Source organism: Coregonus lavaretus (genome assembly GCF_964263955.1).
Source record: "Coregonus lavaretus genome assembly, chromosome: 28".
Lineage (NCBI taxonomy): Eukaryota > Metazoa > Chordata > Actinopteri > Salmoniformes > Salmonidae > Coregonus > Coregonus lavaretus.
Genome location: NC_140015.1, coordinates 36,616,976 through 36,643,104, shown reverse-complemented (window position 1 = coordinate 36,643,104; position 26,129 = coordinate 36,616,976). Strand labels below are relative to the sequence as shown.

The 26,129-nt window shown below is 43.1% G+C and overlaps 1 protein-coding gene across 1 annotated transcript in view; it reads right to left on the bottom strand.

Annotated features, from left to right (window-relative positions):
• Positions 1 to 8,128: 8,128 nt before the first annotated feature.
• Positions 8,129 to 26,129, bottom strand: part of LOC311103248 (scavenger receptor cysteine-rich domain-containing protein DMBT1-like) — a gene marked incomplete at both ends in the record, with an annotated part of 31,032 nt that continues 13,031 nt past the window's right edge. The window contains 10 exons of the mRNA XM_084144787.1: positions 8,129 to 8,218; positions 8,554 to 8,713; positions 9,058 to 9,306; positions 9,939 to 10,090; positions 10,759 to 10,970; positions 11,423 to 11,625; positions 17,041 to 17,139; positions 17,550 to 17,780; positions 23,756 to 23,854; positions 25,128 to 25,358. Of these exons, the coding sequence (XP_084000913.1) occupies positions 8,129 to 8,218; positions 8,554 to 8,713; positions 9,058 to 9,306; positions 9,939 to 10,090; positions 10,759 to 10,970; positions 11,423 to 11,625; positions 17,041 to 17,139; positions 17,550 to 17,780; positions 23,756 to 23,854; positions 25,128 to 25,358 (1,726 nt within the window). The remainder of the gene's footprint in view (positions 8,219 to 8,553; positions 8,714 to 9,057; positions 9,307 to 9,938; positions 10,091 to 10,758; positions 10,971 to 11,422; positions 11,626 to 17,040; positions 17,140 to 17,549; positions 17,781 to 23,755; positions 23,855 to 25,127; positions 25,359 to 26,129) is intronic.

Sequence of the window (26,129 nt, the reverse complement as noted above, 5' to 3'; positions counted from 1 at the left end):
AATAACACCTGTGATTGCTTTATGCCTCTCTCCCATGTCAATATGCCTTTCTTATTGCTGTTTCGGTTATTTCTTATTGTACTATTTCACTGTAGATCCCCCAGCCCAGCTCAACCTGCCATAGATAGCTCCTTTGTCCCACCCCCATACACGTGGAGACCGACTCAATCGGTGCCTCCAGTGATCTCTTTCATCGTTACCCAACGCTTAGGTTTACCTCCACTGTACTCATATCCTTCCATATCCTTGTCTGTACATAATGCCCTGAATCTATTCTACAACGCCCGGAAATCTGCCCCTTTTTTTCTCTGTACCCAACGCACTAGAAGACCAGTACTGAAAGCCTTTAGCCGTATCCTTATTCTACTCCTCCTCTGTTCCTCTGGTGATGTAGAGGTTAACCCAGGCCCTGTAGCCCCCAGTATCACTCCTACTCCCCAGGCATTATCATTTGTTGACTTCTGTAACCATAAAAGCCTTGGTTTCTTGCACATTAACATCCGAAGCCTCCTCCCTAAGTTTGAGTTATTCACTGCGTTAGCACAATCCGCCAACCCTGATGTTCTAGCAGTGTCTGAATCCTGGCTTAGGAAGGAGACTAAAATTCAGACATTTCCATCCCCAACTACAACATTTTCTGTCTCGATAGAACTGCCAAAGGGGGTGGGGTTATAATAATAATAATATGCCATTTAGCAGACGCTTTTATCCAAAGCAACTTACAGTCATGCGTGCATACATTTTTGTGTATGGATGGTCCCGGGGATTGAACCTACTACCCTGGCGTTACAAGCGCCGTGCTCTACCAACTGAGCTACAGAGGACCACAAGGTTTGCAATCAACTCTAGAGATAGCCTGCAGAGCTCTATCATACTATCCAGGTCTGTGCCCAAACAGTTTGAGCTTCTACTTCTAAAAATCCACCTTTCCAGAAATAAGTCTCTCACTGTAGCCACTTGCTACAGACCCCCCTCAGCCCCGAGCTGTGCCCTGGACACCATATGTGAACTGATTGCCCCCCATCTATCCTCAGAGTTCGTACTGCTTGGTGACCTAAACCGGGATATGCTTAACACCCCGGCCAACCTACAATCTAAACTAGATGCCCTCAATCCCACACAAATTATCAACGAACCTACCAGGTACAACCCTAAATCTGTAAACATGGGCACCCTCATAGATATCATCCTGACAAATTTACCCTCTAAATACACCTCCGCTGTCTTCAACCAGGATCTCAGCGATCACTGCCTTATTGCCTGCGTCCGTAATGGGTCCGCGGTCAAACGACAACCCCTCATCACTGTCAAACGCTCCCTAAAACACTTTAGTGAGCAGGCCTTTCTAATTGACCTGGCCCGGGTATCCTGGATGGATATTGACCTCATTCCGTCAGTAGAGGATGCCTGGTTGTTCTTTAAAAGTGCTTTCCTCTCAATCTTAAATAAGCATGCCCCATTCAAAAAATTCAGAACTAAGAACAGATATAGCCCCTGGTTCTCCTCAGACTCGACTGCCCTTGACCAGCACAAAAACATCCTGTGGCGTACTGCATTAGCATCGAACAGCCCCCGCGATATGCAACTTTTCAGGGAAGTCAGGAACCAATATACACAATCAGTTAGGAAAGCAAAGGCTAGCTTTTTCCAACAGAAATGTGCATCCTGTAGCACTAACTCCAAAAAGTTTTGGGACACTGTAAAGTCCATGGAAAATAAGAGCACCTCCTCCCAACTGCCCACTGCACTGAGGCTAGGAAACACTGTCACCACCGATAAATCTACAATAATCGAGCATTTCAACAAGCATTTTGCTACGGCTGGCCATGCTTTCCACCTGGCTACCACTACCCTGGCCACCAGCTCTGCACCCTCCGCTGCAACTTGCCCATGCCCCCCCCCCGCTTCTCCTTCACACAAATTCAGACAGCTGATGTTCTGAAAGAACTGAAAAATCTGGACCCCTACAAATCAGCTGGGCTAGACAATCTGGACCCTTTCTTTCTAAAATTAGCCGCCGAAATTGTCGCAACCCCTATTACTAGCCTGTTCAACCTCTCTTTCGTAACGTCTGAGATCCCCAGAGATTGGAAAGCTGCCGCGGTCATCCCCCTCTTCAAAGGGGGTGACACTCTAGATCCAAACTGTTACAGACCTATATCCATCCTGCCCTGCCTTTCGAAAGTATTTGAAAGCCAAGTTAACAAACAGACCACCGACCATTTCGAATCCCACCGTACCTTCTCCGCTATGCAATCCGGTTTCCGAGCTGGTCATGGGTGCACCTCAGCCACGCTCAAGGTCCTAAACGATATTATAACCGCGATTGATAAAAGACAGTACTGCGCAGCCGTCTTCATCGACCTGGCCAAGGCTTTCGACACTGTCAACCACCGCATTCTTATTGGCAGGCTAAATAGCCTTGGTTTCTCTAATGACTGCCTTGCCTGGTTCACCAACTACTTCTCAGATAGAGTTCAATGTGTCAAATCGGAGGGCCTGTTGTCTGGACCTCTGGCAGTCTCTATGGGAGTGCCACAGGGTTCAATTCCCGGGCTGACTCTATTCTCTGTGTATATCAGTGATGTCGCTCTTGCTGCTGGTGACGCTCGGATCCACCTCTATGCGGACGACACCATTTTGTATACATCTGGCCCTTCATTGGACACTGTGTTAACAAACCTCCAAACGAGCTTCAACGCCATACAACACTCCTTCCATAGCCTCCAACTGCTCTTAAACACTAGTAAAACTAAATGCATGCTCTTCAACCAAACGCTGCTTGCACCCGCCCACCCGACTAGAATCACTACTCTCGGCGGGTCTGACCTAGAGTATGTGGACAACTACAAATACCTAGGTGCCTGGTTAGACTGTAAACTCTCCTTCCAGACTCACATTAAGCATCTCCAATCAAAAGTTAGATCTAGACTCTGCTCATGCTGCCAAACATGCCCTCGTAAAACGGACTATCCTACCGATCCTTGACTTCGGCGATGTCATTTACAAAATAGCCTCCAACACTCTACTCAGCAAATTGGATGTAGTCTATCACAGTGCCATCCGTTTTGTCACCAAAGCCCCATATACTACTCACCATTGTGACCTGTACGCTCTTGTTGGCTGGCCCTCACTACATATTCGTCGCCAAACCCACTTGCTCCAGGTCATCTATAAATCACTGCTAGGCAAATACCTGTCTTATCTTAGCTCACTGGTCACCATAGCAACACCCACCCGTAGTCTGCACTCCAGCAGGTATGTCTCACTGGCCATCCCCAAAGCCAACACCTCCTTTGGCCGCCATTCATTCCAGTTCTCTGCTGCCAATGACTGGAACGAACTGCAAAAATCTCTGAAGCTGGAGACTCTTATCTCCCTCACTAACTTTAAGCGTCAGTTGTCAGAGCAGCTTACCGATCACTGCACCTGTACACAGCCATTCTGAAATTAGCCCACCCAACTACCTCATCCCCATATTGTTATTTATTTTGCTAATTTGCACCCCAGTATCTCTATTTGCAGATCATCTTTTGCACATCTATCATTCCAGTGTTAATACGAAATTGTAACTATTTTGCACTATGGCCTATTTATTGCCTTACCTCCATAACTTACTACATTCACACACACTGTATATATATTTTCTGTTGTATTTTTGACTTTATGTTTTGTTTACCCCATATGTAACTCTGTGTTGTTGTTTTTATCGCACTGCTTTGCTTTATCTTGGCCAGGTTGCAGTTGTAAATGAGAACTTGTTCTCAACTGGCTTACCTGGTTAAATAAAGGTTAAATAAAAATAAAATAAATAAATTGGCATTCTCTCAACCAGCTTCACCTGGAATGCTTTTCCAACAGTCTTGAAGGAGTTCCCACATATGCTGAGCAGTTGTTAGCTGCTTTTCCTTCACTCTGTGGTCCGACTCATCCCAAACCATCTCAATTTGGTTGAGGTCAGGGAATTGTGGAGGTCAGGTCATCTGATGCAGCACTCCATCACTCTCCTTCTTGGTAAAATAGCCCTTACACAGCCAGGAAGTGTGTTGGGTCATTGTCCTGTTGAAAAACAAATGATAGTCTCACTAAGCCTAAACCAGATGGGATGGCGTATCGCTGCAGAATGCTGTCGTAGCCATGCTGGTTGTGTGCCTTGAATTCTAAATAAATCACAGTGTCACCAGCAAAGCACCCCCACACCATAACACCTCCTCCTCCATGCTTTACGGTGGGAACTACAATGCGGAGATTATCCGTTCACCTACACTGCGTCTCACAAAGACACTGTTGTTGGAACCAATAATCTCAAATTTGGACTCAACACCAAAGGACACATTTCCACCGGTCTAATGGCCATTGCACGTTTCTTGGCCCAAGCAAGTCTCTTCTTCTTATTGGTGTCCTTTAGTAGTGGTTTCTTTGCAGCAATTCGACCATGAAGGCCTAATTCACACAGTCTCCTCTGAACAGTTGATGTTGAGATGTGTCTGTTACTTGAACTCTGTGAAGCATTTATTTGGGCTGTAATTTCTGGGGCTGGTAACTCTAATGAACTTATCCTCTGCAGCAGAGGTAACTCTGGGTCTTCCATTCCTGTGGCGGTCCTCATGAGAGCCAGTTTCATCATAGCGCTTGATGGTTTTTGCATGTCTTAAAGTACTAATGGCCTGTCGTTTCTCTGCTTATTTGAGTTGTTCTTGCCATAATATGGACTTGGTCTTTTACCAAATAGGGCTATCTTCTGTAAACTCCCCCTACCTTGATACAACACAACTGATTGGCTCAAATGCATTAAGAAGGAAAGAAATCCCACAAATTAACTTTTAATAAGGCACACCTGTTAATTGAAATGCATTCCAGGTGACTACCTCATAAAGCTGGTTGAGAGAATGCCAAGAGTTTGAGACGCTGTCATCAAGGCAAAGGGTGTCTACTTTGAAGAATCTCAAATATAAAATATATTTACAGTGGGGGAAAAAAGTATTTAGTCAGCCACCAATTGTGCAAGTTCTCCCACTTAAAAAGATGAGAGAGGCCTGTAACTTTCATCATAGGTACACGTCAACTATGACAGACAAATTGAGTTTTTTTTTCTCCAGAAAATCACATTGTAGGATTTTTTATGAATTTATTTGCAAATTATGGTGGAAAATGAGTATTTGGTCACTTACAAACAAGCAAGATTTCTGGCTCTCACAGACCTGTAACTTCTTCTTTAAGAGGCTCCTCTGTCCTCCACTCGTTACCTGTATTAATGGCACCTGTTTGAACTTGTTATCAGTATAAAAGACACCTGTCCACAACCTCAAACAGTCACACTCCAAACTCCACTATGGCCAAGACCAAAGAGCTGTCAAAGGACACCAGAAACAAAATTGTAGACCTGCACCAGGCTGGGAAGACTGAATCTGCAATAGGTAAGCAGCTTGGTTTGAAGAAATCAACTGTGGGAGCAATTATTAGGAAATGGAAGACATACAAGACCACTGATAATCTCCCTCGATCTGGGGCTCCACGCAAGTTCTCAACCCGTGGGGTCAAAATGATCACAAGAATGGTGAGCAAAAATCCCAGAACCACACGGGGGGACCTACTGAATGACCTGCAGAGAGCTGGGACCAAAGTAACAAAGCCATCAGTAACACACTACGCCGCCAGGGACTCAAATCCTGCAGTGCCAGACGTGTCCCCCTGCTTAAGCCAGTACATGTCCAGGCCCGTCTGAAGTTTGCAAGAGTGCATTTGGATGATCCAGAAGAGGATTGGGAGAATGTCATATGGTCAGATGAAAGCAAAATATAACTTTTTGGTAAAAACTCAACTCGTCGTGTTTGGAGGACAATGAATGCTGAGTTGCATCCAAAGAACACCATACCTACTGTGAAGCATGGGGGTGGAAACATCATGCTTTGGGGCTGTTTTTCTGCAAAGGGACTAGGACGACTGATCCGTGTAAAGGAAAGAATGAATGGGGCCATGTATCGTGAGATTTTGAGTGAAAACCTCCTTCCATCAGCAAGGGCATTGAAGATGAAACGTGGCTGGGTCTTTCAGCATGACAATGATCCCAAACACACCACCCGGGCAACGAAGGAGTGGCTTCGTAAGAAGCATTTCAAGGTCCTGGAGTGTCCTAGCCAGTCTCCAGATTTCAACCCCATAGAAAATCTTTGGAGGGAGTTGAAAGTCTGTGTTGCCCAGCGACAGCCCCAAAACATCACTGCTCTAGAGGAGATCTGCATGGAGGAATGGGCCAAAAGTGTGTGAAAACCTTTCGAAGACTTACAGAAAACGTTTGACGTGTGTCATTGCCAACAAAGGGTATATAACAAAGTATTGAGAAACTTTTGTTATTGACCAAATACTTATTTTCCACCATAATTTGCAAATAAATTCATAAAAAATCCTACAAAGAGATTTTCAGGAAAAAAAAATCTCATTTTGTCTGTCATAGTTGACGTGTACCTATGATGAAAATTACAGGCCTCTCTCATCTTTTTAAGTGGGAGAACTTGCACAATTGGTGGCTGACTAAATACTTGTTTTCCCCACTGTAGATTTGTTTAACACTTTTTGGCAAAGGCAATAGTATGTGCTATTTCATAGTTTTGATGTTTTCACTATTATTCTACAATGTAGAAAATAGTAAAAAATAAAGAAAAACCCTGGAATGAGTAGGTCTGTCCAAACTTTTGACTGGTACTGTATATACGTATATAATCATTGTCATCAATACAATAAAATCAAAACTAGGCTACATCACAAGAAACATGCATAGTTAAACAGAATTGGAAAATGAATTACATCTACATTTTTAATCGACCTAAACTGATTACTCAGATGATACAAAAAATAACATTATTATTTAACCCCATTTATTAGCTGTATTAATTACATTATCCCCTTAAATTTCAGTTCTCAACAGTCACTTAAACAGGTTCAATGGCCAGTGATTTTAAGATTATTTTATTTGGTTTATCTTAAGTCAGTTTAACAGAATGTTTTTTAACATTCACTCAAAATCAAAGTCAACAATCAATAATTGTTCAAAGTTCAATTAAGTAAAAAAATAAACATGAAATAAAATCAACACATTAACCCACCTTAACAAACCATCAAAACCAAAGAGACTGCCATCATGAATCAATATATCACACAAATAATGGAAGAAAAACATCTAGCAATCACCATCAAAGAAAATAAACAGCTTCAAAGCAATAATCAAACATTTTTGATGGCTATGGTTTTAAATTCCCAATGCAGCCGTTTTTTATATCAATATCAAATCATTTCTATGTAACAATTAAGTAACTTACTGTAATAGCTTTCCAATAAAATCGGCAAAAATAGCTTTTAAGCAAAAAAACATTTCTCAAGCAAGAATTTTGCTAGGGCTGTCTGGGAGTGGTCTGAGTGGAGATGGGACAACTGAAAACTAATTGTTATTGACAGAGAGGTTTGGAATTCTCTTTGTTATTGGTCTATTAACCAATTTACCTCATTGCGATGTTACCATGGAAAGCCGAAACTCCCGCCAATGCAAACCTGCTGATTAGAAGGTTCTGTGTAGATTGTATTTTCAACCAGCAACTATCAGGAAATAACAGTGATACAATTTTTTCACGCTTTTACAGTGTTAATTTCATGAGCTGTTGTACAATATGATTTTAAAAATCTGGAAAAACAGAATTTTGACTGGGCCTTTAAGGCTGCAGAAAAAGGGAAACACCTCTAAGAGGGCTGAATGTCTGGGTATGGATACTTCTTGCAACAATGAAACACAAAGACAATATACAATAGTCACAAAACACAGCCAGAGAGATACATGAAAAAGTAAATTCAAAAGTAGAAGGACATTGAATCAGATACCCTAACGACTCACTACTGCACCTCCCAAGGCTCAGTCCAGACTCCAAGTCCCTGGAAGTCAAACAGAGAGAAACTGTTTACTTTGTGTGTGTGTGTGTGTGTGTGTGTGTGTGTGTGTGTGTGTGTGTGTGTGTGTGTGTGTGTGACTGTGTGTGTGTGTGTGTGTGTGACTGTGTGTGTGTGTGTGTGTGTGTGTGTGTCCCATATCATCATCAACACTGTCCGCGTGATTGGCAGCCAGGTTGTTGTTGGTAGAGGTTTAATACTCACAGCTGATTGGACCGATGGTGACGGGATTAAGGGGGACGGAACTGGAGATGGAACGGGATCTCCTTCGCCTGGAACACAACTGTGGAAAGAAACCAAATTGTTTTAGAAGGGTAAGAGAGTACTGCACCAGAGAGACAGAAAGAGAGAGAGAGAGAGAGAGAGAGAGAGAGAGAGAGAGAGAGAGAGAGAGAGAGAGAGAGAGAGAGAGAGAGAGAGGGGAGAGGGAGAGAGGGAAAGTGGAACAGACAGACAGAGATTGATGAAGAGTCCATGGCCAGTATTCACAAAGGATCTCAGGAGTGCTGATCAAGGATCAGGTTACACCTCTAATTCACCATGATCTAAAAGGCCAAACTGATCTGAGATCAGCGCTCCTACTCTGAAACGCTTTGTGAATACGGGCCAAGGACTCACTGGAGAGCAGGAGGAGGTCCTCTGGTCACACAGGCTGAGACTGCAGTGCAGGAAGACGTCCCGGTAGTCCCCCTGGAACAGAAACAGCAGCGCAGAGAAGCGAGCCTCGAGTGATGAGCCACTCTCCTCCACCCTGACCTGGGTATGATCACTAGGACATCTGGGGAACAGAGAGGGAGGACCAGGGTTTAACTCATACACAGTTACAAAAATACACAACCAAAAATGGGACCTGATGCCTCTCTGCTTTGCACTCATATCAGCATAAAACAAATTGATTGGGTGTAAGGCACATGAGGTGTGCTTGTACATCAAGTTGCCTCGTGCTACAGTCCTATGGGCCGTCTGGCTCGGACAAGTCCACTCACAAATATACACAGACATGTAGCCAAGCACAAACACACACACTCACAGGCCATCATTGTAAATAATCATTTATTCTTAACAGACTTTCTTAATTGACTTGCTTTGTTCAGTCTATAAACTATAAAGAAGCATAAATACTTGTTCTGAATGATGAAATATCTCATAGGGTCGTCAGGGTTGGGGGAATGAGTGGCGTAGCAGTTGTCCAGGACAACCACAAATCGCTCCGTCTCCGTCTCCTTGACGGACACGCCCACATGCAGAGCGGAGCCCAGTGGCAGAGTGACTCTCTGACCCGCTGGGTAAGGCTCTGTGTAGTTGGAGTTGTGGTACAGAGACATGCAGGCTGACGCCTTGGAGCCAATACCTGAAACTCCACCCTCCACCCTGGTGCCAAGAGAACAAGCTAAGACAAATGTATTTTATTTATGACAAAGTTACAAAGCTGTAGCTTGTTATGTGCATATTTGTCTGCATTTAATAACAACAAGATTGGATGTATAAAATGCCATGAAAAAAAACAACATTATAAATATTTCCAGATATCTGACTGACTATTGTTAGAATCCTGAACTAATCAGGGTGTAACACAGATGGGGCGGGACTACAATGTTGTGGTGTGTTGTGGTGTGTTGTGATGTGTTGTGGTGTGGTGTGGTGTGTTTTGTGGTGTGGTGTGGTGTGTTTTGTGGTGTGTTGTGTTGTGATGTGGTGTGGTGTGTTTTGTGGTGTGTTGTGATGTGGTGTGGTGTGGTGTGGTGTGTGGTGTAGTGTGTTGTGGTGTGTTGTGATGTGATGTGTTGTGTTGTGGTGTGGTGTGGTGTGGTGTGTGGTGTAGTGTGTTGTGGTGTGTTGTGTTGTGATGTGGTGTGGTGTGTTGTGATGTGGTGTGTTGTGTTGTGTTGTGATGTGTTGTGGTGTGTTGTGATGTGTTGTGTTGTGGTGTGTTGTGTAGTGTGTTGTAGTGTGTTGTGTTGTGATGTTTGTATAGTTTTCTGTAAAGTGACGTCTCCACTCACGGTAGGTAGGGTACGACGGCCACATCTAGGCTGCTCTCTGTGTCTAGCGGATAGGCACAGGAGAAAGGTATGCTCACGGGTCGGGTGAAGGAGACATTGTGCACATGGTAGATGAATAAACTGTTGGAGTAGATGGCATGGGTGCTGTTGGTCTGGAACATAGATGAAGAGAGGACAGTTGGGAGGACAGTTGGGATGACATTAACAAAATGACCTGTGGACATGATATAATAAAATACAATATAATATAATATAATAAAATATAATAAAATATAATAAAAAAATATATAATAAAATATAATATCATATAATATCATATAATATCATATAATATCATATAATATCATATAATAAAGACCTGGTCATGTCTCCCTGAAGTGTGGAAATTATTATTCACATGACACATTATTCATGTGTAGAGCCAGGAGTTTGTCCAGACCACCTGGCCAGTTTCAGAGAGGCAGGCAGCAAGGTTTAGACAAACTCCCACAGTTGGAAACCAAAAGCTAGGCTAGAAGCATGGGTAAATAATGTCTAGACGCTTTTTCCAGTGTAGATTAAGTTAATGAATTGCCTAGCTGGGCTGTGGGACAGTGGATGCGCATTGATAATTCAAATGGAATTGTGAAAATGATTTCCCCCCAGGATTATCGGGAATAATTAACAGCTATCAACCATTCAGCAGATCTGAATTTACATTTTTCTAAAAATTAATTAACAACTGACAGATACAGTATGAACTGCCCTTCAGTTGAAGTTAATTGATCGTAAGAAGAGAGAATATTGAAAAGGGACAGAAGTCAGTGTTCTCACTCCTCACCGTCAATGTGTTTCCACAGCTGCCCTCCCTGCGCTCCACCTGGAACCACACTGTTCCGTTAGCCTCCTGATGGGAGGAGCAGCGGAGGTCAGCCAGGTGAGCAGAGAACGCGTTCAGACCTGCAGTCTCCAGACCAGCCCGGCTGAGACCCACCTCTAGGAGGCTCCGCCCACACACCAGCTCTGGGCCTGAGATGGAAGGACGCTCTGAGTCTGAGAAAAAACGGGGGGAGGGTAAGAAAGTGAGGAATGAGAGAGAAGAGAGAAAAGGTATACATTTAGGGAGTAATTCACCTGAAGTCAACATGAGCCTGGGTACTTTAAGCCCATAACCATGTGTGTGTTTAAGACTACCAAGAAAACACTGTGTGACCCCCCCCCCCCCAACAAGAAAAATAATATGGAAAAGAAACGACAGGCCCTGGTTATAGCCAAGGCCCGGAATTGACCCTGGTCTAAAAATAAGACACCAGAATGGTGATCTAACTATATCCATAAAGCCTTAAAGAAGTTCTTGATTGAATGATAAAAAATTATGAATATAGATCATTAAAGAATGATACTCCTACCTGAACAGACGACACCAGCATCTTCACCATGATTACAGTTATGTCTCCCAAACCCATTGTGACTGCACCTTGTGAGATTAGATTCGCTGCCTGTACATATAACGTCATCCAGCCAGATCGTCCCGTTCCCCTGTCCGAAGCGGGCTTCAGGTGGTGCAGACAGAGCTCTTCCACAGCCCAGCTGTCTACACACAACCTGGGCGTCACTCAAGTCCCACGAGTCATCACACACTGTCCCCCAGCTACCATTGTGGTAGACCTCCACTCTCCCAGAGCAGGAGTTAGGACCGTTGACCAATCTGATCGGGGCATCTGACAAATAAATTAATTCCCTTCAGTCAAGTTACAACTTTGTCGGATTTGTAGGTGCATTTTACACAAGAAGAGCAAACTTTCTACAGATAAAAAGGATGGAATGCAAAAAAACTAAATGTCTGTGTCCGAATACCCATGCTTGCGTCCTAAATAGTAGTCAGTTTGAGTATGCAAAAAAAAAAGTTTAATAGTATGCAACATTTCAAAAATCAAGTATATTTTAAATGCCCGGATGTCATGCTAAGTTCGGCTTTGACAACAGCTGATCAATTCGATATGGGGATGCGCCACCGAAATCAACGAATAGCGGGAAACAATGCAATCGCGCATGATGCATTCTCAGTATTCAAAAATAAAATGTTGTATATTATGTGAATTTTCAAAAATCGAGTATGGTTTAAATGCCAGGACATTATACTGATTTCGGCTGTTCATCTAGTAGAATTCGATGCACACTTTTCAAAATGTTCTACAGCTGCACCATCGAGAGCATCTTGACTGGCTGCATCACCACTTGGTATGGGAAATGCACCGCCCTTGACCGCAAAGCGCTACAGAGGGTGGTACGGACAGCCCTGTACATCACAGAGGCCGAGCTCCCGGCCATCCAGGACCTCTATATCAGGCGGTGTCAGAGGAAGGCCCAACAAATTGTTCTAAGCTGTCATATGGAATTGTTTTAAGATGGTCATTTGACTATTTTATTTATTTTTAGGTATAATTTTTTTAAATAAAATAATAATTAGATTAAATATTGAATTAGGCTTTTACTACTATAACCCATAGAAACACATTGAATAACACATTCATAAATGGCAAAAAAAAGACAGTAAAAAAATTAATCATAAGGAATAAGGTTTTGAAGTGTCTGTCCCATATCTAGGAGATCTAAGAAAGCTCAGGATATATATATATATATATATATATATATACACACACACTGCATTCGGAAAGTATTCAGACCCCTTGACTTTTTCCACATTTTGTTACGTTACATCCTTATTCGAAAATGGATTAAATACTTCTTCCCCCTCATCAATTTACACGCAATACCCCATAATGATAAAGCAAAAACTGTTTTTGTGAAATGTTATCAAATTTATAAAATAAAAAACCCGGAAGTATCACATTTCCATAAGTATTCAGACCCTTTACTCAGTACTCTGCTGAAGCACCTTTGGCAGCGATTACAGCCTTGAGTCTTCTTACGTATGATTGGCACACAGAGTTCCTCTGTGAAGATGGGAGAACCTACCAGAAGGACAACCATTTCTGCAGTACTCCACCAATTAGGCCTTTATGGTAGAGTGGCCAGACGGAAGCAACTCCTCCGTAAAAGGCACATGACAGCCCCCTTGGAGTTGCCAAAAGGCACCTAAAGGACTCTCAGACCATGAGAAACAAGATTCTCTGGTCTGATGAAACCAAGATTAAACTCTTTGGCCTGAATGCCAAGCGTTACGTCTGGAGGAAACCTGGCACCATCCCTACGGTGAAGCATGGTGGTGGCATGTTTTTCAGTGGCAGGGACTGGGAGACTAGTCAGGATCGAGGGAAAGATGAACGGAGCAAAGTACAGGGAGATCCTTGATGAAAACCTGCTCCAAAGCGCTCAGGACCTCAGACTGGGGCGAAGGTTAATCTTCCAACAGGACAAAAACACTAAGCACACAGCCAAGACAATGCAGGGCGGCAACAATGTCATACTCTTTCTGACCAGACGGCACCAGATAGATACGCTACGCATACTGAGACAGAGGGGCACTGTTTGGTTGGCTCGGATGCTTTATCCAGTGAGATACATAAAGCCTCTTGAGAATTGAAGGACATGTATGAAACACAGAGAGATGAAAGACAAAAGAATGTGTATGTTAAATCTTTTATTTGGCAATTTCTTTGGGAGCCTGGCTTCCCTTGGCATCCATGAATACACGCCACTGTGTACTACGCTATTTGATTTAAATTATATATATATGTAGCTCAATTGGTAGAGCATGGCGCTTGTAACACCAGGGTAGTGGGTTCGATCCCCAGGACCACCCATACGTAAAAATGTATGCACACATGACTGTAAGTCGCTTTGATTAAAGCGTCTGCTAAATGGTATATTATTATTATTATTATAACACTTTGGTTTCACTAATAATATGTTGAAATGGAACCAAATTATATTTTTCTGTCTTCAGTCCTTTTTAAATATGATAGATGGACTATGTGGGCTATGGTATAGGTCGAATGTGATAGTCTGCCTATATCCGCCTTAGTAGGCCTATAACTCCATTCCTATTGAATTCAGAGTTTAGATAAATTAAACAAATTGGAAATGAGCTATTATCAGGCTGGTTAATGCGATGCATGTCTGTTGAATTTGGAAAACTTCAATCAATCAATCAATCAATTTTATTTTATATAGCCCTTCATACATTAGCTAATATCTCGAAGTGCTGTACAGACACCCAGCCTAAAACCCCAAACAGCTAGTAATGCAGGTGTAGAAGCACGGTGGCTAGGAAAAACTCCCTAGAAAGGCCAAAACCTAGGAAGAAACCTAGAGAGGAACCAGGCTATGAGGGGTGGCCAGTCCTCTTCTGGCTGTGCCGGGTGGAGATTATAACAGAACCATGCCAAGATGTTCAAAAATGTTCATAAGTGACAAGCATGGTCAAATAATAATCAGGAATAAATCTCAGTTGGCTTTTCATAGCCGATCATTAAGAGTTGAAAACAGCAGGTCTGGGACAGGTAGGGGTTCCATAACCGCAGGCAGAACAGTTAAAACTGGAATAGCAGCAAGGCCAGGCGGACTGGGGACAGCAAGGAGTCACCACGGCCGGTAGTCCCGACGTATGGTCCTAGGGCTCAGGTCTCTCAGTTGGCTTTTCATAGCCGATCATTAAGAGTTGAAAACAGCAGGTCTGGGACAGGTAGGGGTTTCGTAACCGCAGGCAGAACAGTTGAAACTGGAATAGCAGCAAGGCCAGGCGGACTGGGGACAGCAAGGTGTCAGCATGCCCGGTAGTCCTGACGTATGGTCCTAGGGCTCAGGTTCTCAGAGAGAAAGAGAGAACGAGAGAATTAGAGAGAGCATACTTAAATTCACACAGGACACTGGATAAGACAGGAGAAGTACTCCAGGTATAACCAACTAACCCCAGCCCCCCGACACATAAACTACTGCAGCATAAATACTGGAGGCTGAGACAGGAGCGGTCCGGAGACACTGTGGCCCCATCCGAAGACTCCTGGGCCAGACTACACTCAATCATATGACCTACTGAAGAGATAAGTCTTCAGTAAAGACTTAAAGGTTGAGACCGAGTCTGCGTCTCTCACATGGGTAGGCAAACTGTTCCATAAAAATGGAGATCTATAGGAGAAAGCCCTGCCTCCCGCTGTTTGCTTAGAAATTCTAGGGACAATTAGGAGGCCTGCGTCTTGTGACCGTAGCGTACGTATTGGTATGTACGGCAGGACCAACTCGGAAAGATAGGTAGGAGCAAGCCCATGTAACGCTTTATAGGTTAACAGTAAAACCTTGAAATCAGCCCTTGCCTTAACAGGAAGCCAGTGTAGGGAAGCTAGCACTGGAGTAATATGATCACATTTCTTGGTTCTAGTCAGGATTCTAGCAGCCGTATTTAGCACTAACTGAAGTTTATTTAGTGCTTTATCCGGGTAGCCGGAAAGTAGAGCATTGCAGTAGTCTAACCTAGAAGTAACAAATGCATGGATTAATTTTTCTGCATCATTTTTGGACAGAAAATCTCTGATTTTTGCAATGTTACGTAGATGGAAAAAAGCTGTCCTTGAAACAGTCTTGATATGTTTGTCAAAAGAGAGATCAGGGTCAAGAGTAACGCCTAGGTCCTTCACAGTTTTATTTGAGACGACTTTACAACCATCAAGATGAATTGTCAGATTTAACAGAAGATCTCTTTGTTTCTTGGGACCTAGAACAAGCATCTCTGTTTTGTCCGAGTTTAAAAGTAGAACGTTTTCAGCCATCCACTTCCTTATGTCTGAAACACAGGCTTCTAGCGAGGGCAATTTTGGGGCTTCACCATGTTTCATTGAAATGTACAGCTGTGTGTCATCCGCATAGCAGTGAAAGTTAACATTATGTTTTCGAATAACATCCCCAAGAGTTAAAATATATAGTGAAAACAATAGTGGTCCTAAAACGGAACCTTGAGGAACACCGAAATGTACAGTTGATTTGTCGGAGGACAGACCATTCACAGAGACAAACTGATATCTTTCCGACAGGTAAGATCTAAACCAGGCCAGAACTTGTCCGTGTAGACCAATTTGGGTTTCCAGTCTCTCCAAAAGAATGTGGTGATCGATGGTGTCAAAGGCAGCACTAAGGTCTAGTAGCACGAGGACAGATGCAGAGCCTCGGTCTGACGCCAATAAAAGGTCATTTACCACCTTCACAAGTGCAGTCTCAGTGCTATGATGGGGTCTAAAACCAGACTGAAGCATTTCGTATACATTGTTTGTCTTCAGAAAGGCAGTGAGTTGCTGCGCAACAGCTTTTTCTAAAATTTTTGAGAGGAATGGAAGATTCGATATAGGCCGATAGTTTTTTATATTTTCCGGGTCAAGGTTTGGCTTTTTCAAGAGAGGCTTTATCACTGCCACTTTTAGTGAGTTTGGTAAACATCCGGTGGATAGAGAGCTGTTTATTATGTTCAACATAGGAGGGCCAAGCACAGGAAGCAGCTCCTTCAGCAGTTTAGTAGGAATAGGATCCAGTATGCAGCTTGAAGGTTTAGAGGCCATGATTATTTTCATCATTGTGTCAAGAGATATAGTATTAAAACACTTAAGTGTCTCTCCTGATCCCAGGCCCTCGCAGAGCTGTGCAGATCCAGGACAGCTAAGCCCTGGATTCAAAGAGGAGTCCGTAATTTGCTTTCTAATGGTCATGATCTTTTCCTCAAAGAAGTTCATGAATTTATTACTGCTGAAGTGAAAGCCATCCTCTCTTGGGGAATGCTGCTTTTTAGTTAGCTTTGCAACAGTATCAAAAAGAAATTTTGGAAAACTTCATCTGCACTCGGCCCCGCCCCATCTACGCAGCCAGTCAGGAGCCTCTACTGCGTTGCGGCTGTAGCATACTGCATACTGCATACTTCTTATTAAATGGTACGTGCTAAAGAGTATGCAACGATGAGTACATAGTATGCAGTTTAAGTATGTAGTACGCTAGTATAGGTATTTGGACAGGGCAAGCATCTGAGTGTGATTCTACATCTGCATTGCTGTTTGGGGTTTTAGGCTGGGTTTCTGTATAGTACTTTGTGATGTCTGCTGATGTAAAAAGGGCTTTATAAATACATTGGATTGATTGATTGATTGATCTTGCCACTCTGTTATTGGTTCTGTGGAGTTACCTGCCAATGTGGTTGTTTGGTTGGTTGGTCGGGCTGTTCCTGTTGTGGTGTTCCAGTAGATAGGTGGTGCTGCTGTGGTGTGGCTGCCACCTGATGGAGCTAAAGACAGGAGTTCAGTACAAACTTACTTTACACAATTTTATAATAATAAAGTCCCTAGTGGAGGTTGGGTTATAAAGGGATGGGGAGAAGTGGAGGCTGGGTCCAAATAGAATAAACATTTAAAAAATGAGGAAAATGAATACATAAACGAGAATAGGACATTTCCTAAAGACAATGTGTGCTTGCTTGTCTTGACGTATTTATGGTTGTGAAATCAGTTGTTGTGGGGTTTAAACCATAAGACACCAGGATGGTGATCTACCTGTATCCAGAAAACCTTTACTAAGGTTGTTGATCGAAAAATAATTAATAAAGAAGCTTAAAAAACAATACTCCTACCTGAACAGATGACACCAGCGTCTTCATGATGTCCACAGTTGTGTAATCCAAACCCATTGTGACTGCACCTTGTGAGATTAGACTCGCTGCCTGTACATATAACGTCATCCAGCCAGATCGTCCCGTTCCCCTGTCCGAAGCGGGCTTCAGGTGGTGCAGACAGAGCTTCCCCACAGCCCAGCTGTCTACACACCACCTGGGCGTCACTCAAGTCCCACGAGTCATCACACACTGTCCCCCAGCTACCATTGTGGTAGACCTCCACTCTCCCAGAGCAGGAGTTAGGACCGTTGACCAATCTGATCGGGGCATCTGACAAAGAAATTAATTCCCTTCAGTCAAGTTACAACTTTGTCGGATTTGTAGGTGCATTTTACACAAGAAGAGCAAACTTTCTACAGATAAAAAGGATGGAATGCAAAAAAACTAAATGTCTGTGTCCGAATACCCATGCTTGCGTCCTAAATAGTAGTCAGTTTGAGTATGCAAAAAAAAAAGTTTAATAGTATGCAACATTTCAAAAATCAAGTATATTTTAAATGCCCGGATGTCATGCTAAGTTCGGCTTTGACAACAGCTGATCAATTTGATATGGGGATGCGCCACCGAAATCAACGAATAGCGGGAAACAATGCAATCGCGCATGATGCATTCTCAGTATTCAAAAATAAAATGTTGTATATTATGTGAATTTTCAAAAATCGAGTATGGTTTAAATGCCAGGACATTATACTGATTTCGGCTGTTCATCTAGTAGAATTCGATGCACACTTTTCAAAATGTTCTACAGCTGCACCATCGAGAGCATCTTGACTGGCTGCATCACCACTTGGTATGGGAAATGCACCGCCCTTGACCGCAAAGCGCTACAGAGGGTGGTACGGACAGCCCAGTACATCACAGAGGCCGAGCTCCCGGCCATCCAGGACCTCTATATCAGGCGGTGTCAGAGGAAGGCCCAACAAATTGTTCTAAGCTGTCATATGGAATTGTTTTAAGATGGTCATTTGACTATTTTATTTATTTTTAGGTATAATTTTTTTAAATAAAATAATAATTTGATTAAATATTGAATTAGGCTTTTACTACTATAACCCATAGAAACACATTGAATAACACATTCATAAATGGCAAAAAAAAGACAGTAAAAAAATTAATCATAAGGAATAAGGTTTTGAAGTGTCTGTCCCATATCTAGGAGATCTAAGAAAGCTCAGGATATATATATATATATATATATATATATATATATATATATATATATATACACACTGCATTCGGAAAGTATTCAGACCCCTTGACTTTTTCCACATTTTGTTACGTTACATCCTTATTCGAAAATGGATTAAATACTTCTTCCCCCTCATCAATTTACACGCAATACCCCATAATGATAAAGCAAAAACTGTTTTTGTGAAATGTTATCAAATTTATAAAATAAAAAACCCGGAAGTATCACATTTCCATAAGTATTCAGACCCTTTACTCAGTACTCTGCTGAAGCACCTTTGGCAGCGATTACAGCCTTGAGTCTTCTTACGTATGACGCTACAAGCTTGGCACACAGAGTTCCTCTGTGAAGATGGGAGAACCTACCAGAAGGACAACCATTTCTGCAGTACTCCACCAATTAGGCCTTTATGGTAGAGTGGCCAGACGGAAGCCACTCCTCAGTAGAAGGCACATGACAGCCCCCTTGGAGTTGCCAAAAGGCACCTAAAGGACTCTCAGACCATGAGAAACAAGATTCTCTGGTCTGATGAAACCAAGATTAAACTCTTTGGCCTGAATGCCAAACGTCACGTCTGGAGGAAACCTGGCACCATCCCTACGGTGAAGCATGGTGGTGGCATGTTTTTCAGTGGCAGGGACTGGGAGACTAGTCAGGATCGAGGGAAAGATGAACGGAGCAAAGTACAGGGAGATCCTTGATGAAAACCTGCTCCAAAGCGCTCAGGACCTCAGACTGGGGCGAAGGTTAATCTTCCAACAGGACAAAAACACTAAGCACACAGCCAAGACAATGCAGGGCGGCAACAATGTCATACTCTTTCTGACCAGACAGCACCAGATAGATACGCTACGCATACTGAGACAGAGGGGCACTGTTTGGTTGGCTCGGATGCTTTATCCAGTGAGATACATAAAGCCTCTTGAGAATTGAAGGACATGTATGAAACACAGAGAGATGAAAGACAAAAGAATGTGTATGTTAAATCTTTTATTTGGCAATTTCTTTGGGAGCCTGGCTTCCCTTGGCATCCATGAATACACGCCACTGTGTACTACGCTATTTGATTTAAATTATATATACAGTGCGGAGAACAAGTATTTGATACACTGCCGATTTTGCAGGTTTTCCTACTTACAAAGCATGTAGAGGTCTGTAATTTTTATCATAGGTACACTCCAACTGTGAGAGACAGAATCTAAAACAAAAATCCAGAAAGTCACATTATATAATTTTAAAGTAATTAATTAGCATTTTATTGCATGACATACAGTGGGGGAAAAAAGTATTTAGTCAGCCACCAATTGTGCAAGTTCTCCCACTTAAAAAGATGAGAGAGGCCTGTAATTTTCATCATAGGTACACATCAACTATGACAGACAAAATGAGATTTTTTTTTCCAGAAAATCACATTGTAGGATTTTTTATGAATTTATTTGCAAATTATGGTGGAAAATAAGTATTTGGTCAATAACAAAAGTTTCTCAATACTTTGTTATATACCCTTTGTTGGCAATGACACAGGTCAAACGTTTTCTGTAAGTCTTCACAAGGTTTTCACACACTGTTGCTGGTATTTTGGCACATTCCTCCATGCAGATCTCCTCTAGAGCAGTGATGTTTTGGGGCTGTCGCTGGGCAACACAGACTTTCAACTCCCTCCAAAGATTTTCTATGGGGTTGAGATCTGGAGACTGACTAGGCCACTCCAGGACCTTGAGATGATTCTTACGGAGCCACTCCTTAGTTGCCCTGGCTGTGTGTTTCGGGTCGTTGTCATGCTGGAAGACCCAGCGACGACCCATCTTCAACACTTACTGAGGGAAGGAGGTTTTCACTCAAAATCTAACGATACTTGGCCCCATTCATTCTTTCCTTTACACGGATCAGTCGTCCTGGTCCCTTTGCAGAAAAACAGCCCCAAAGCATGATGTTTCCACCCCCATGCTTCACAGTAGGTATGGTGTTCTTTGGATGCAACTCAGCATTCTTTGTCCTCCAAACACGACGAGTTGAGTTTTTACCAAAAAGTTATATTTTGGTTTCATCTGACCATATGACATTCTCCCAATCCTCTTCTGGATCATCAAAATGCACTCTAGCTAACTTCAGACGGGCCTGGACATGTACTGGCTTAAGCAGGGGGACACGTCTGGCACTGCAGGTTTTGAGTCCCTGGCGGCGTAGTGTGTTACTGATGGTAGGCTTTGTTACTTTGGTCCCAGCTCTCTGCAGGTCATTCACTAGGTCCCCCCATGTGGTTCTGGGATTTTTGCTCACCGTTCTTGTGATCATTTTGACCCCACGGGGTGAGATCTTGCGTGGAACCCCAGATCGAGGGAGATTAACAGTGGTCTCGTATGTCTTCCATTTCCTAATAATTGCTCCCACAGTTGATTTCTTCAAACCAAGCTGCTTACCTATTGCAGATTCAGTCTTCCCAGCCTGGTGCAGGTCTACAATTTTGTTTCTGGTGTCCTTTAACAGCTCTTTGGTCTTGGCCATAGTGGAGTTTGGAGTGTGACTGTTTGAGGTTGTGGACAGGTGTCTTTTATACTGATAACAAGTTCAAACAGGTGCCATTAATACAGGTAACGAGTGGAGGACAAAGGAGCCTCTTAAAGAAGAAGTTACAGGTCTGTGAGAGCCAGAAATCTTGCTTGTTTGTAGGTGAACAAATACTTATTTTCCACCATAATTTGCAAATAAATTCATTAAAAGTCCTACAATGTGATTTTCTGGATTTTTTTTCTCAATTTGTCTGTCATAGTTGATGTGTACCTATGATGAAAATTACAGGCCTCTCTCATCTTTTTAAGTGGGAGAACTTGCACAATTGGTGGCTGACTAAATACTTTTTTCCCCCACTGTAAGTATTTGATCACCTACCAACCAGTAAGAATTCCGGCTCTCACAGACCTGTTAGTTTTTCTTTAAGAAGCCCTCCTGTTCTCTACTCATTACCTGTATTAACTGCACCTGTTTGAACTTGTTACCTGTATAAAAGACACCTGTCCACACACTCAATAAACAGACTCCAACCTCTCTACAATGGCCAAGACCAGAGAGCTGTGTAAGGACATCAGGGATAAAATTGTAGACCTGCACAAGGCTGGGATGGGCTACAGGACAATAGGCAAGCAGCTTGGTGAGAAGGCAACAACTGTTGGCGCAATAATTAGAAAATGGAAGAAGTTCAAGATGACGGTCAATAACCCTCGGTCTAGGGCTCCATGCAAGATCTCACCTCGTGGGGCATCAAAGATCATGAGGAAGGTGAGGGATCAGCCCAGAACTACACGGCAGGACCTGGTCAATGACCTGAAGAGAGCTGGGACCACAGTCTCAAAGAAAACCATTAGTAACACACTACACCATTATGGATTAAAATCCTGCAGCGCACGCAAGGTCCCCCTGCTCAAGCCAGCGCATGTCCAGGCCCGTCTGAAGTTTGCCAATGACCATCTGGATGATCCAGAGGAGGAATGGGAGAAGGTCATGTGGTCTGATGAGACAAAAATAGAGCTTTTTGGTATAAACTCCACTTGCCGTGTTTGGAGGAAGAAGAAGGATGAGTACAACCCCAAGAACACCATCCCAACCGTGAAGCATGGAGGTGGAAATATCATTCTTTGGGGATGCTTTTCTGCAAAAGGGACAGGACGACTGCACCGTATTGAGGGGAGGATGGATGGGGCCATGTATCGCGAGATCTTGGCCAACAACCTCCTTCCCTCAGTAAGTGTTGAAGATGGGTCGTCGCTGGGTCTTCCAGCATGACAACGACCCGAAACACACAGCCAGGGCAACTAAGGAGTGGCTCCGTAAGAAGCATCTCAAGGTCCTGGAGTGGCCTAGCCAGTCTCCAGACCTGAACCCAATAGAAAATCTTTGGAGGGAGCTGAAAGTCCGTATTGCCCAGCGACAGCCCCGAAACCTGAAGGATCTGGAGAAGGTCTGTATGGAGGAGTGGGCCAAAATCCCTGCTGCAGTGTGTGCAAACCTGGTCAAGACCTACAGGAAACGTATGATCTCTGTAATTGCAAACAAAGGTTTCTGTACGAAATATTAAGTTCTGCTTTTCTGATGTATCAAATACTTATGTCATGCAATAAAATGCAAATTAATTACTTAAAAATCATACAATGTGATTTTCTGGATTTTTGTTTTAGATTCCGTCTCTCACAGTTGATGTGTACCTATGATAAAAATTACAGACCTCTACATGCTTTATAAGTAGGAAAACCTGAAAAATCTGCAGTGTATCAAATACTTGTTCTCCCCACTGTATATGTAGCTCAATTGGTAGAGCATGGCGCTTGTAACACCAGGGTAGTGGGTTCAATCCCCAGGACCACCCATACGTAAAAATGTATGCACACATGACTGTAAGTCGCTTTGGATAAAAGCGTCTGCTAAATGGCATATTATTATTATTATTATAACACTTTGGTTTCACTAATAATATGTTGAAATGGAACCAAATTATATTTTTCTGTCTTCAGTCCTTTTTAAATATGATAGATGGACTATGTGGGCTATGGTATAGGTCGAATGTGATAGTCTGCCTATACCCGCCTTAGTAGGCCTATAACTCCTTCCTATTCTATTCAGAGTTTAGATAAATTAAACAAATTGGAAATGAGCTATTATCAGGCTGGTTAATGCGATGCATGTCTGTTGAATTTGGAAAACTTCACCTGCACTCGGCCCCGCCCCATCTACGCAGCCAGTCAGGAGCCTCTACTGCGTTGCGGCTGTAGCATACTGCATACTGCATACTTCTTATTAAATGGTACGTGCTAAAGAGTATGCAACGATGAGTACATAGTATGCAGTTTAAGTATGTAGTACGCCAGTATAGGTATTCGGACAGGGCAAGCATCTGGGTGTGATTCTACATCTGCATTGCTGTTTGGGGTTTTAGGCTGGCTTTCTGTATAGTACTTTGTGATGTCTGCTGATGTAAAAAGGGCTTTATAAATAAATTGGATTGATTGATTGATTGATCTTGCCACCCTGTTATTGGTTCTGTGGAGTTACCTGCCAATGTGGTTGTTTGGTTTGTTGGTCGGGCTGTTCCTGTTGTGGTGTTCCAGTAGATAGGTGGTGCTGCTGTGGTGTGGCTGCCACCTGATGGAGCTAAAGACAGGAGTTCAGTACAAACTTACTTTACACAATTTTATAATAATAAAGTCCCTAGTGGAGGTTGGGTTATAAAGGGATGGGGAGAAGTGGAGGTTGGGTTATAACGGGATGGGGAGAAGTGGAGGTTGGGTTATAAAGGGATGGGGAGAAGTGGAGGTTGGGTTATAAAGGGATGGGGAGAAGTGGAGGTTGGGTTATAACGGGATGGGGAGAAGTGGAGGTTGGGTTATAAAGGGATGGGGAGAAGTGGAGGTTGGGTTATAAAGGGATGGGGAGAAGTGGAGGTTGGGTTATAACGAGATGGGGAGAAGTGGAGGTTGGGTTATAAAGGGATGGGGAGAAGTGGAGGTTGGGTTATAAAGGGATGGGGAGAAGTGGAGGTTGGGTTATAACGGGATGGGGAGAAGTGGAGGTTGGGTTATAAAGGGATGGGGAGAAGTGGAGGTTGGGTTATAAAGGGATGGGGAGAAGTGGAGGTTGGGTTATAACGGGATGGGGAGAAGTGGAGGTTGGGTTATAAAGGGATGGGGAGAAGTGGAGGTTGTGTTATAAAGGGATGGGGAGAAGTGGAGGTTGGGTTATAAAGGGATGGGGAGAAGTGGAGGTTGGGTTATAAAGGGATGGGGAGAAGTGGAGGTTGGGTTATAAAGGGATGGGGAGAAGTGGAGGTTGGGTTGTAAAGGGATGGGGAGAAGTGGAGGTTGGGTTATAAAGGGATGGGGAGAAGTGGAGGTTGGGTTATAAAGGGATGGGGAGAAGTGGAGGTTGGGTTATAAAGGGATGGGGAGAAGTGGAGGTTGGGTTATAAAGGATGGGGAGAAGTGGAGGTTGGGTTATAAAGGGATGGGGAGAAATGGAGGTTGGGTTATAAAGGGATGGGGAGAAGTGGAGGTTGGGTTATAAAGGGATGGGGAGAAGTGGAGGTTGGGTTATAAAGGGATGGGGAGAAGTGGAGGTTGGGTCCAAATAGAATAAACATTTAAAAAATGAGGAAAATAAATACATAAACGAGAATAGGACATTTCCTAAAGAAAATGTGTGCTTGCTTGTCTTGACATATTTATGGTTGTGAAATCAGTTGTTGTGGGATTTAAACCATAAGACACCAGGATGGTGATCCACCTGTATCCAGAAAACCTTTACTAAGGTTGTTGATCGAAAAATAATTGATGAAGAAGCTTAAAAAACAATACTCCTACCTGAACAGATGACACCAGCGTCTTCATGATGTCCACAGTTGTGTAATCCAAACCCATTGTGACTGCACCTTGTGAGATTAGACTCGCTGCCTGTACATATAACGTCATCCAGCCAGATCGTCCCGTTCCCCTGTCCGAAGCGGGCTTCAGGTGGTGCAGACAGAGCTTCCCCACAGCCCAGCTGTCTACACACCACCTGGGCGTCACTCAAGTCCCACGAGTCATCACACACCGTCCCCCAGCTACCACTGTGGTAGACCTCCACTCTCCCAGAGCAGGAGTTAGGACCGTTGACCAATCTGATCGGGGCATCTGACAAAGAAATTAATTCCCTTCAGTCAAGTTACAACTTTGTCGGATTTGTAGGTGCATTTTACACAAGAGCAAACTTTCTACAGATAAAAAGGATGGAATGCAAAAAAATGAAATGTCTGTGTCCGAATACCTATGCTTGCGTCCTAAATAGTAGTCCGTTTGAGTATGCAAAAAAAAAAGTTTAATAGTATGCAACATTTAAAAAATCAAGTATATTTTAAATGCCCGGATGTCATGCTAAGTTCGGCTTTGACAACAGCTGATCAATTTGATATGGGGATGCGCCACCGAAATCAACGAATAGCGGGAAACAATGCAATCGTGCATGATGCATTCACAGTATTCAAAAATAAAATGTTGTATATTATGTGAATTTTCAAAAATTCCAGGACATTATACTGATTTCGGCTGTTCATCTAGTAGAATTCGATGCACACTTTTCAAAATGTTCTACAGCTGCACCATCGAGAGCATCTTGACTGGCTGCATCACCACTTGGTATGGGAAATGCACCGCCCTTGACCGCAAAGCGCTACAGAGGGTGGTACGGACAGCCCAGTACATCACAGAGGCCGAGCTCCCGGCCATCCAGGACCTCTATATCAGGCGGTGTCAGAGGAAGGCCCAACAAATTGTTCTAAGCTGTCATATGGAATTGTTTTAAGATGGTCATTTGACTATTTTATTTATTTTTAGGTATAATTTTTTTAAATAAAATAATAATTTGATTAAATATTGAATTAGGCTTTTACTAC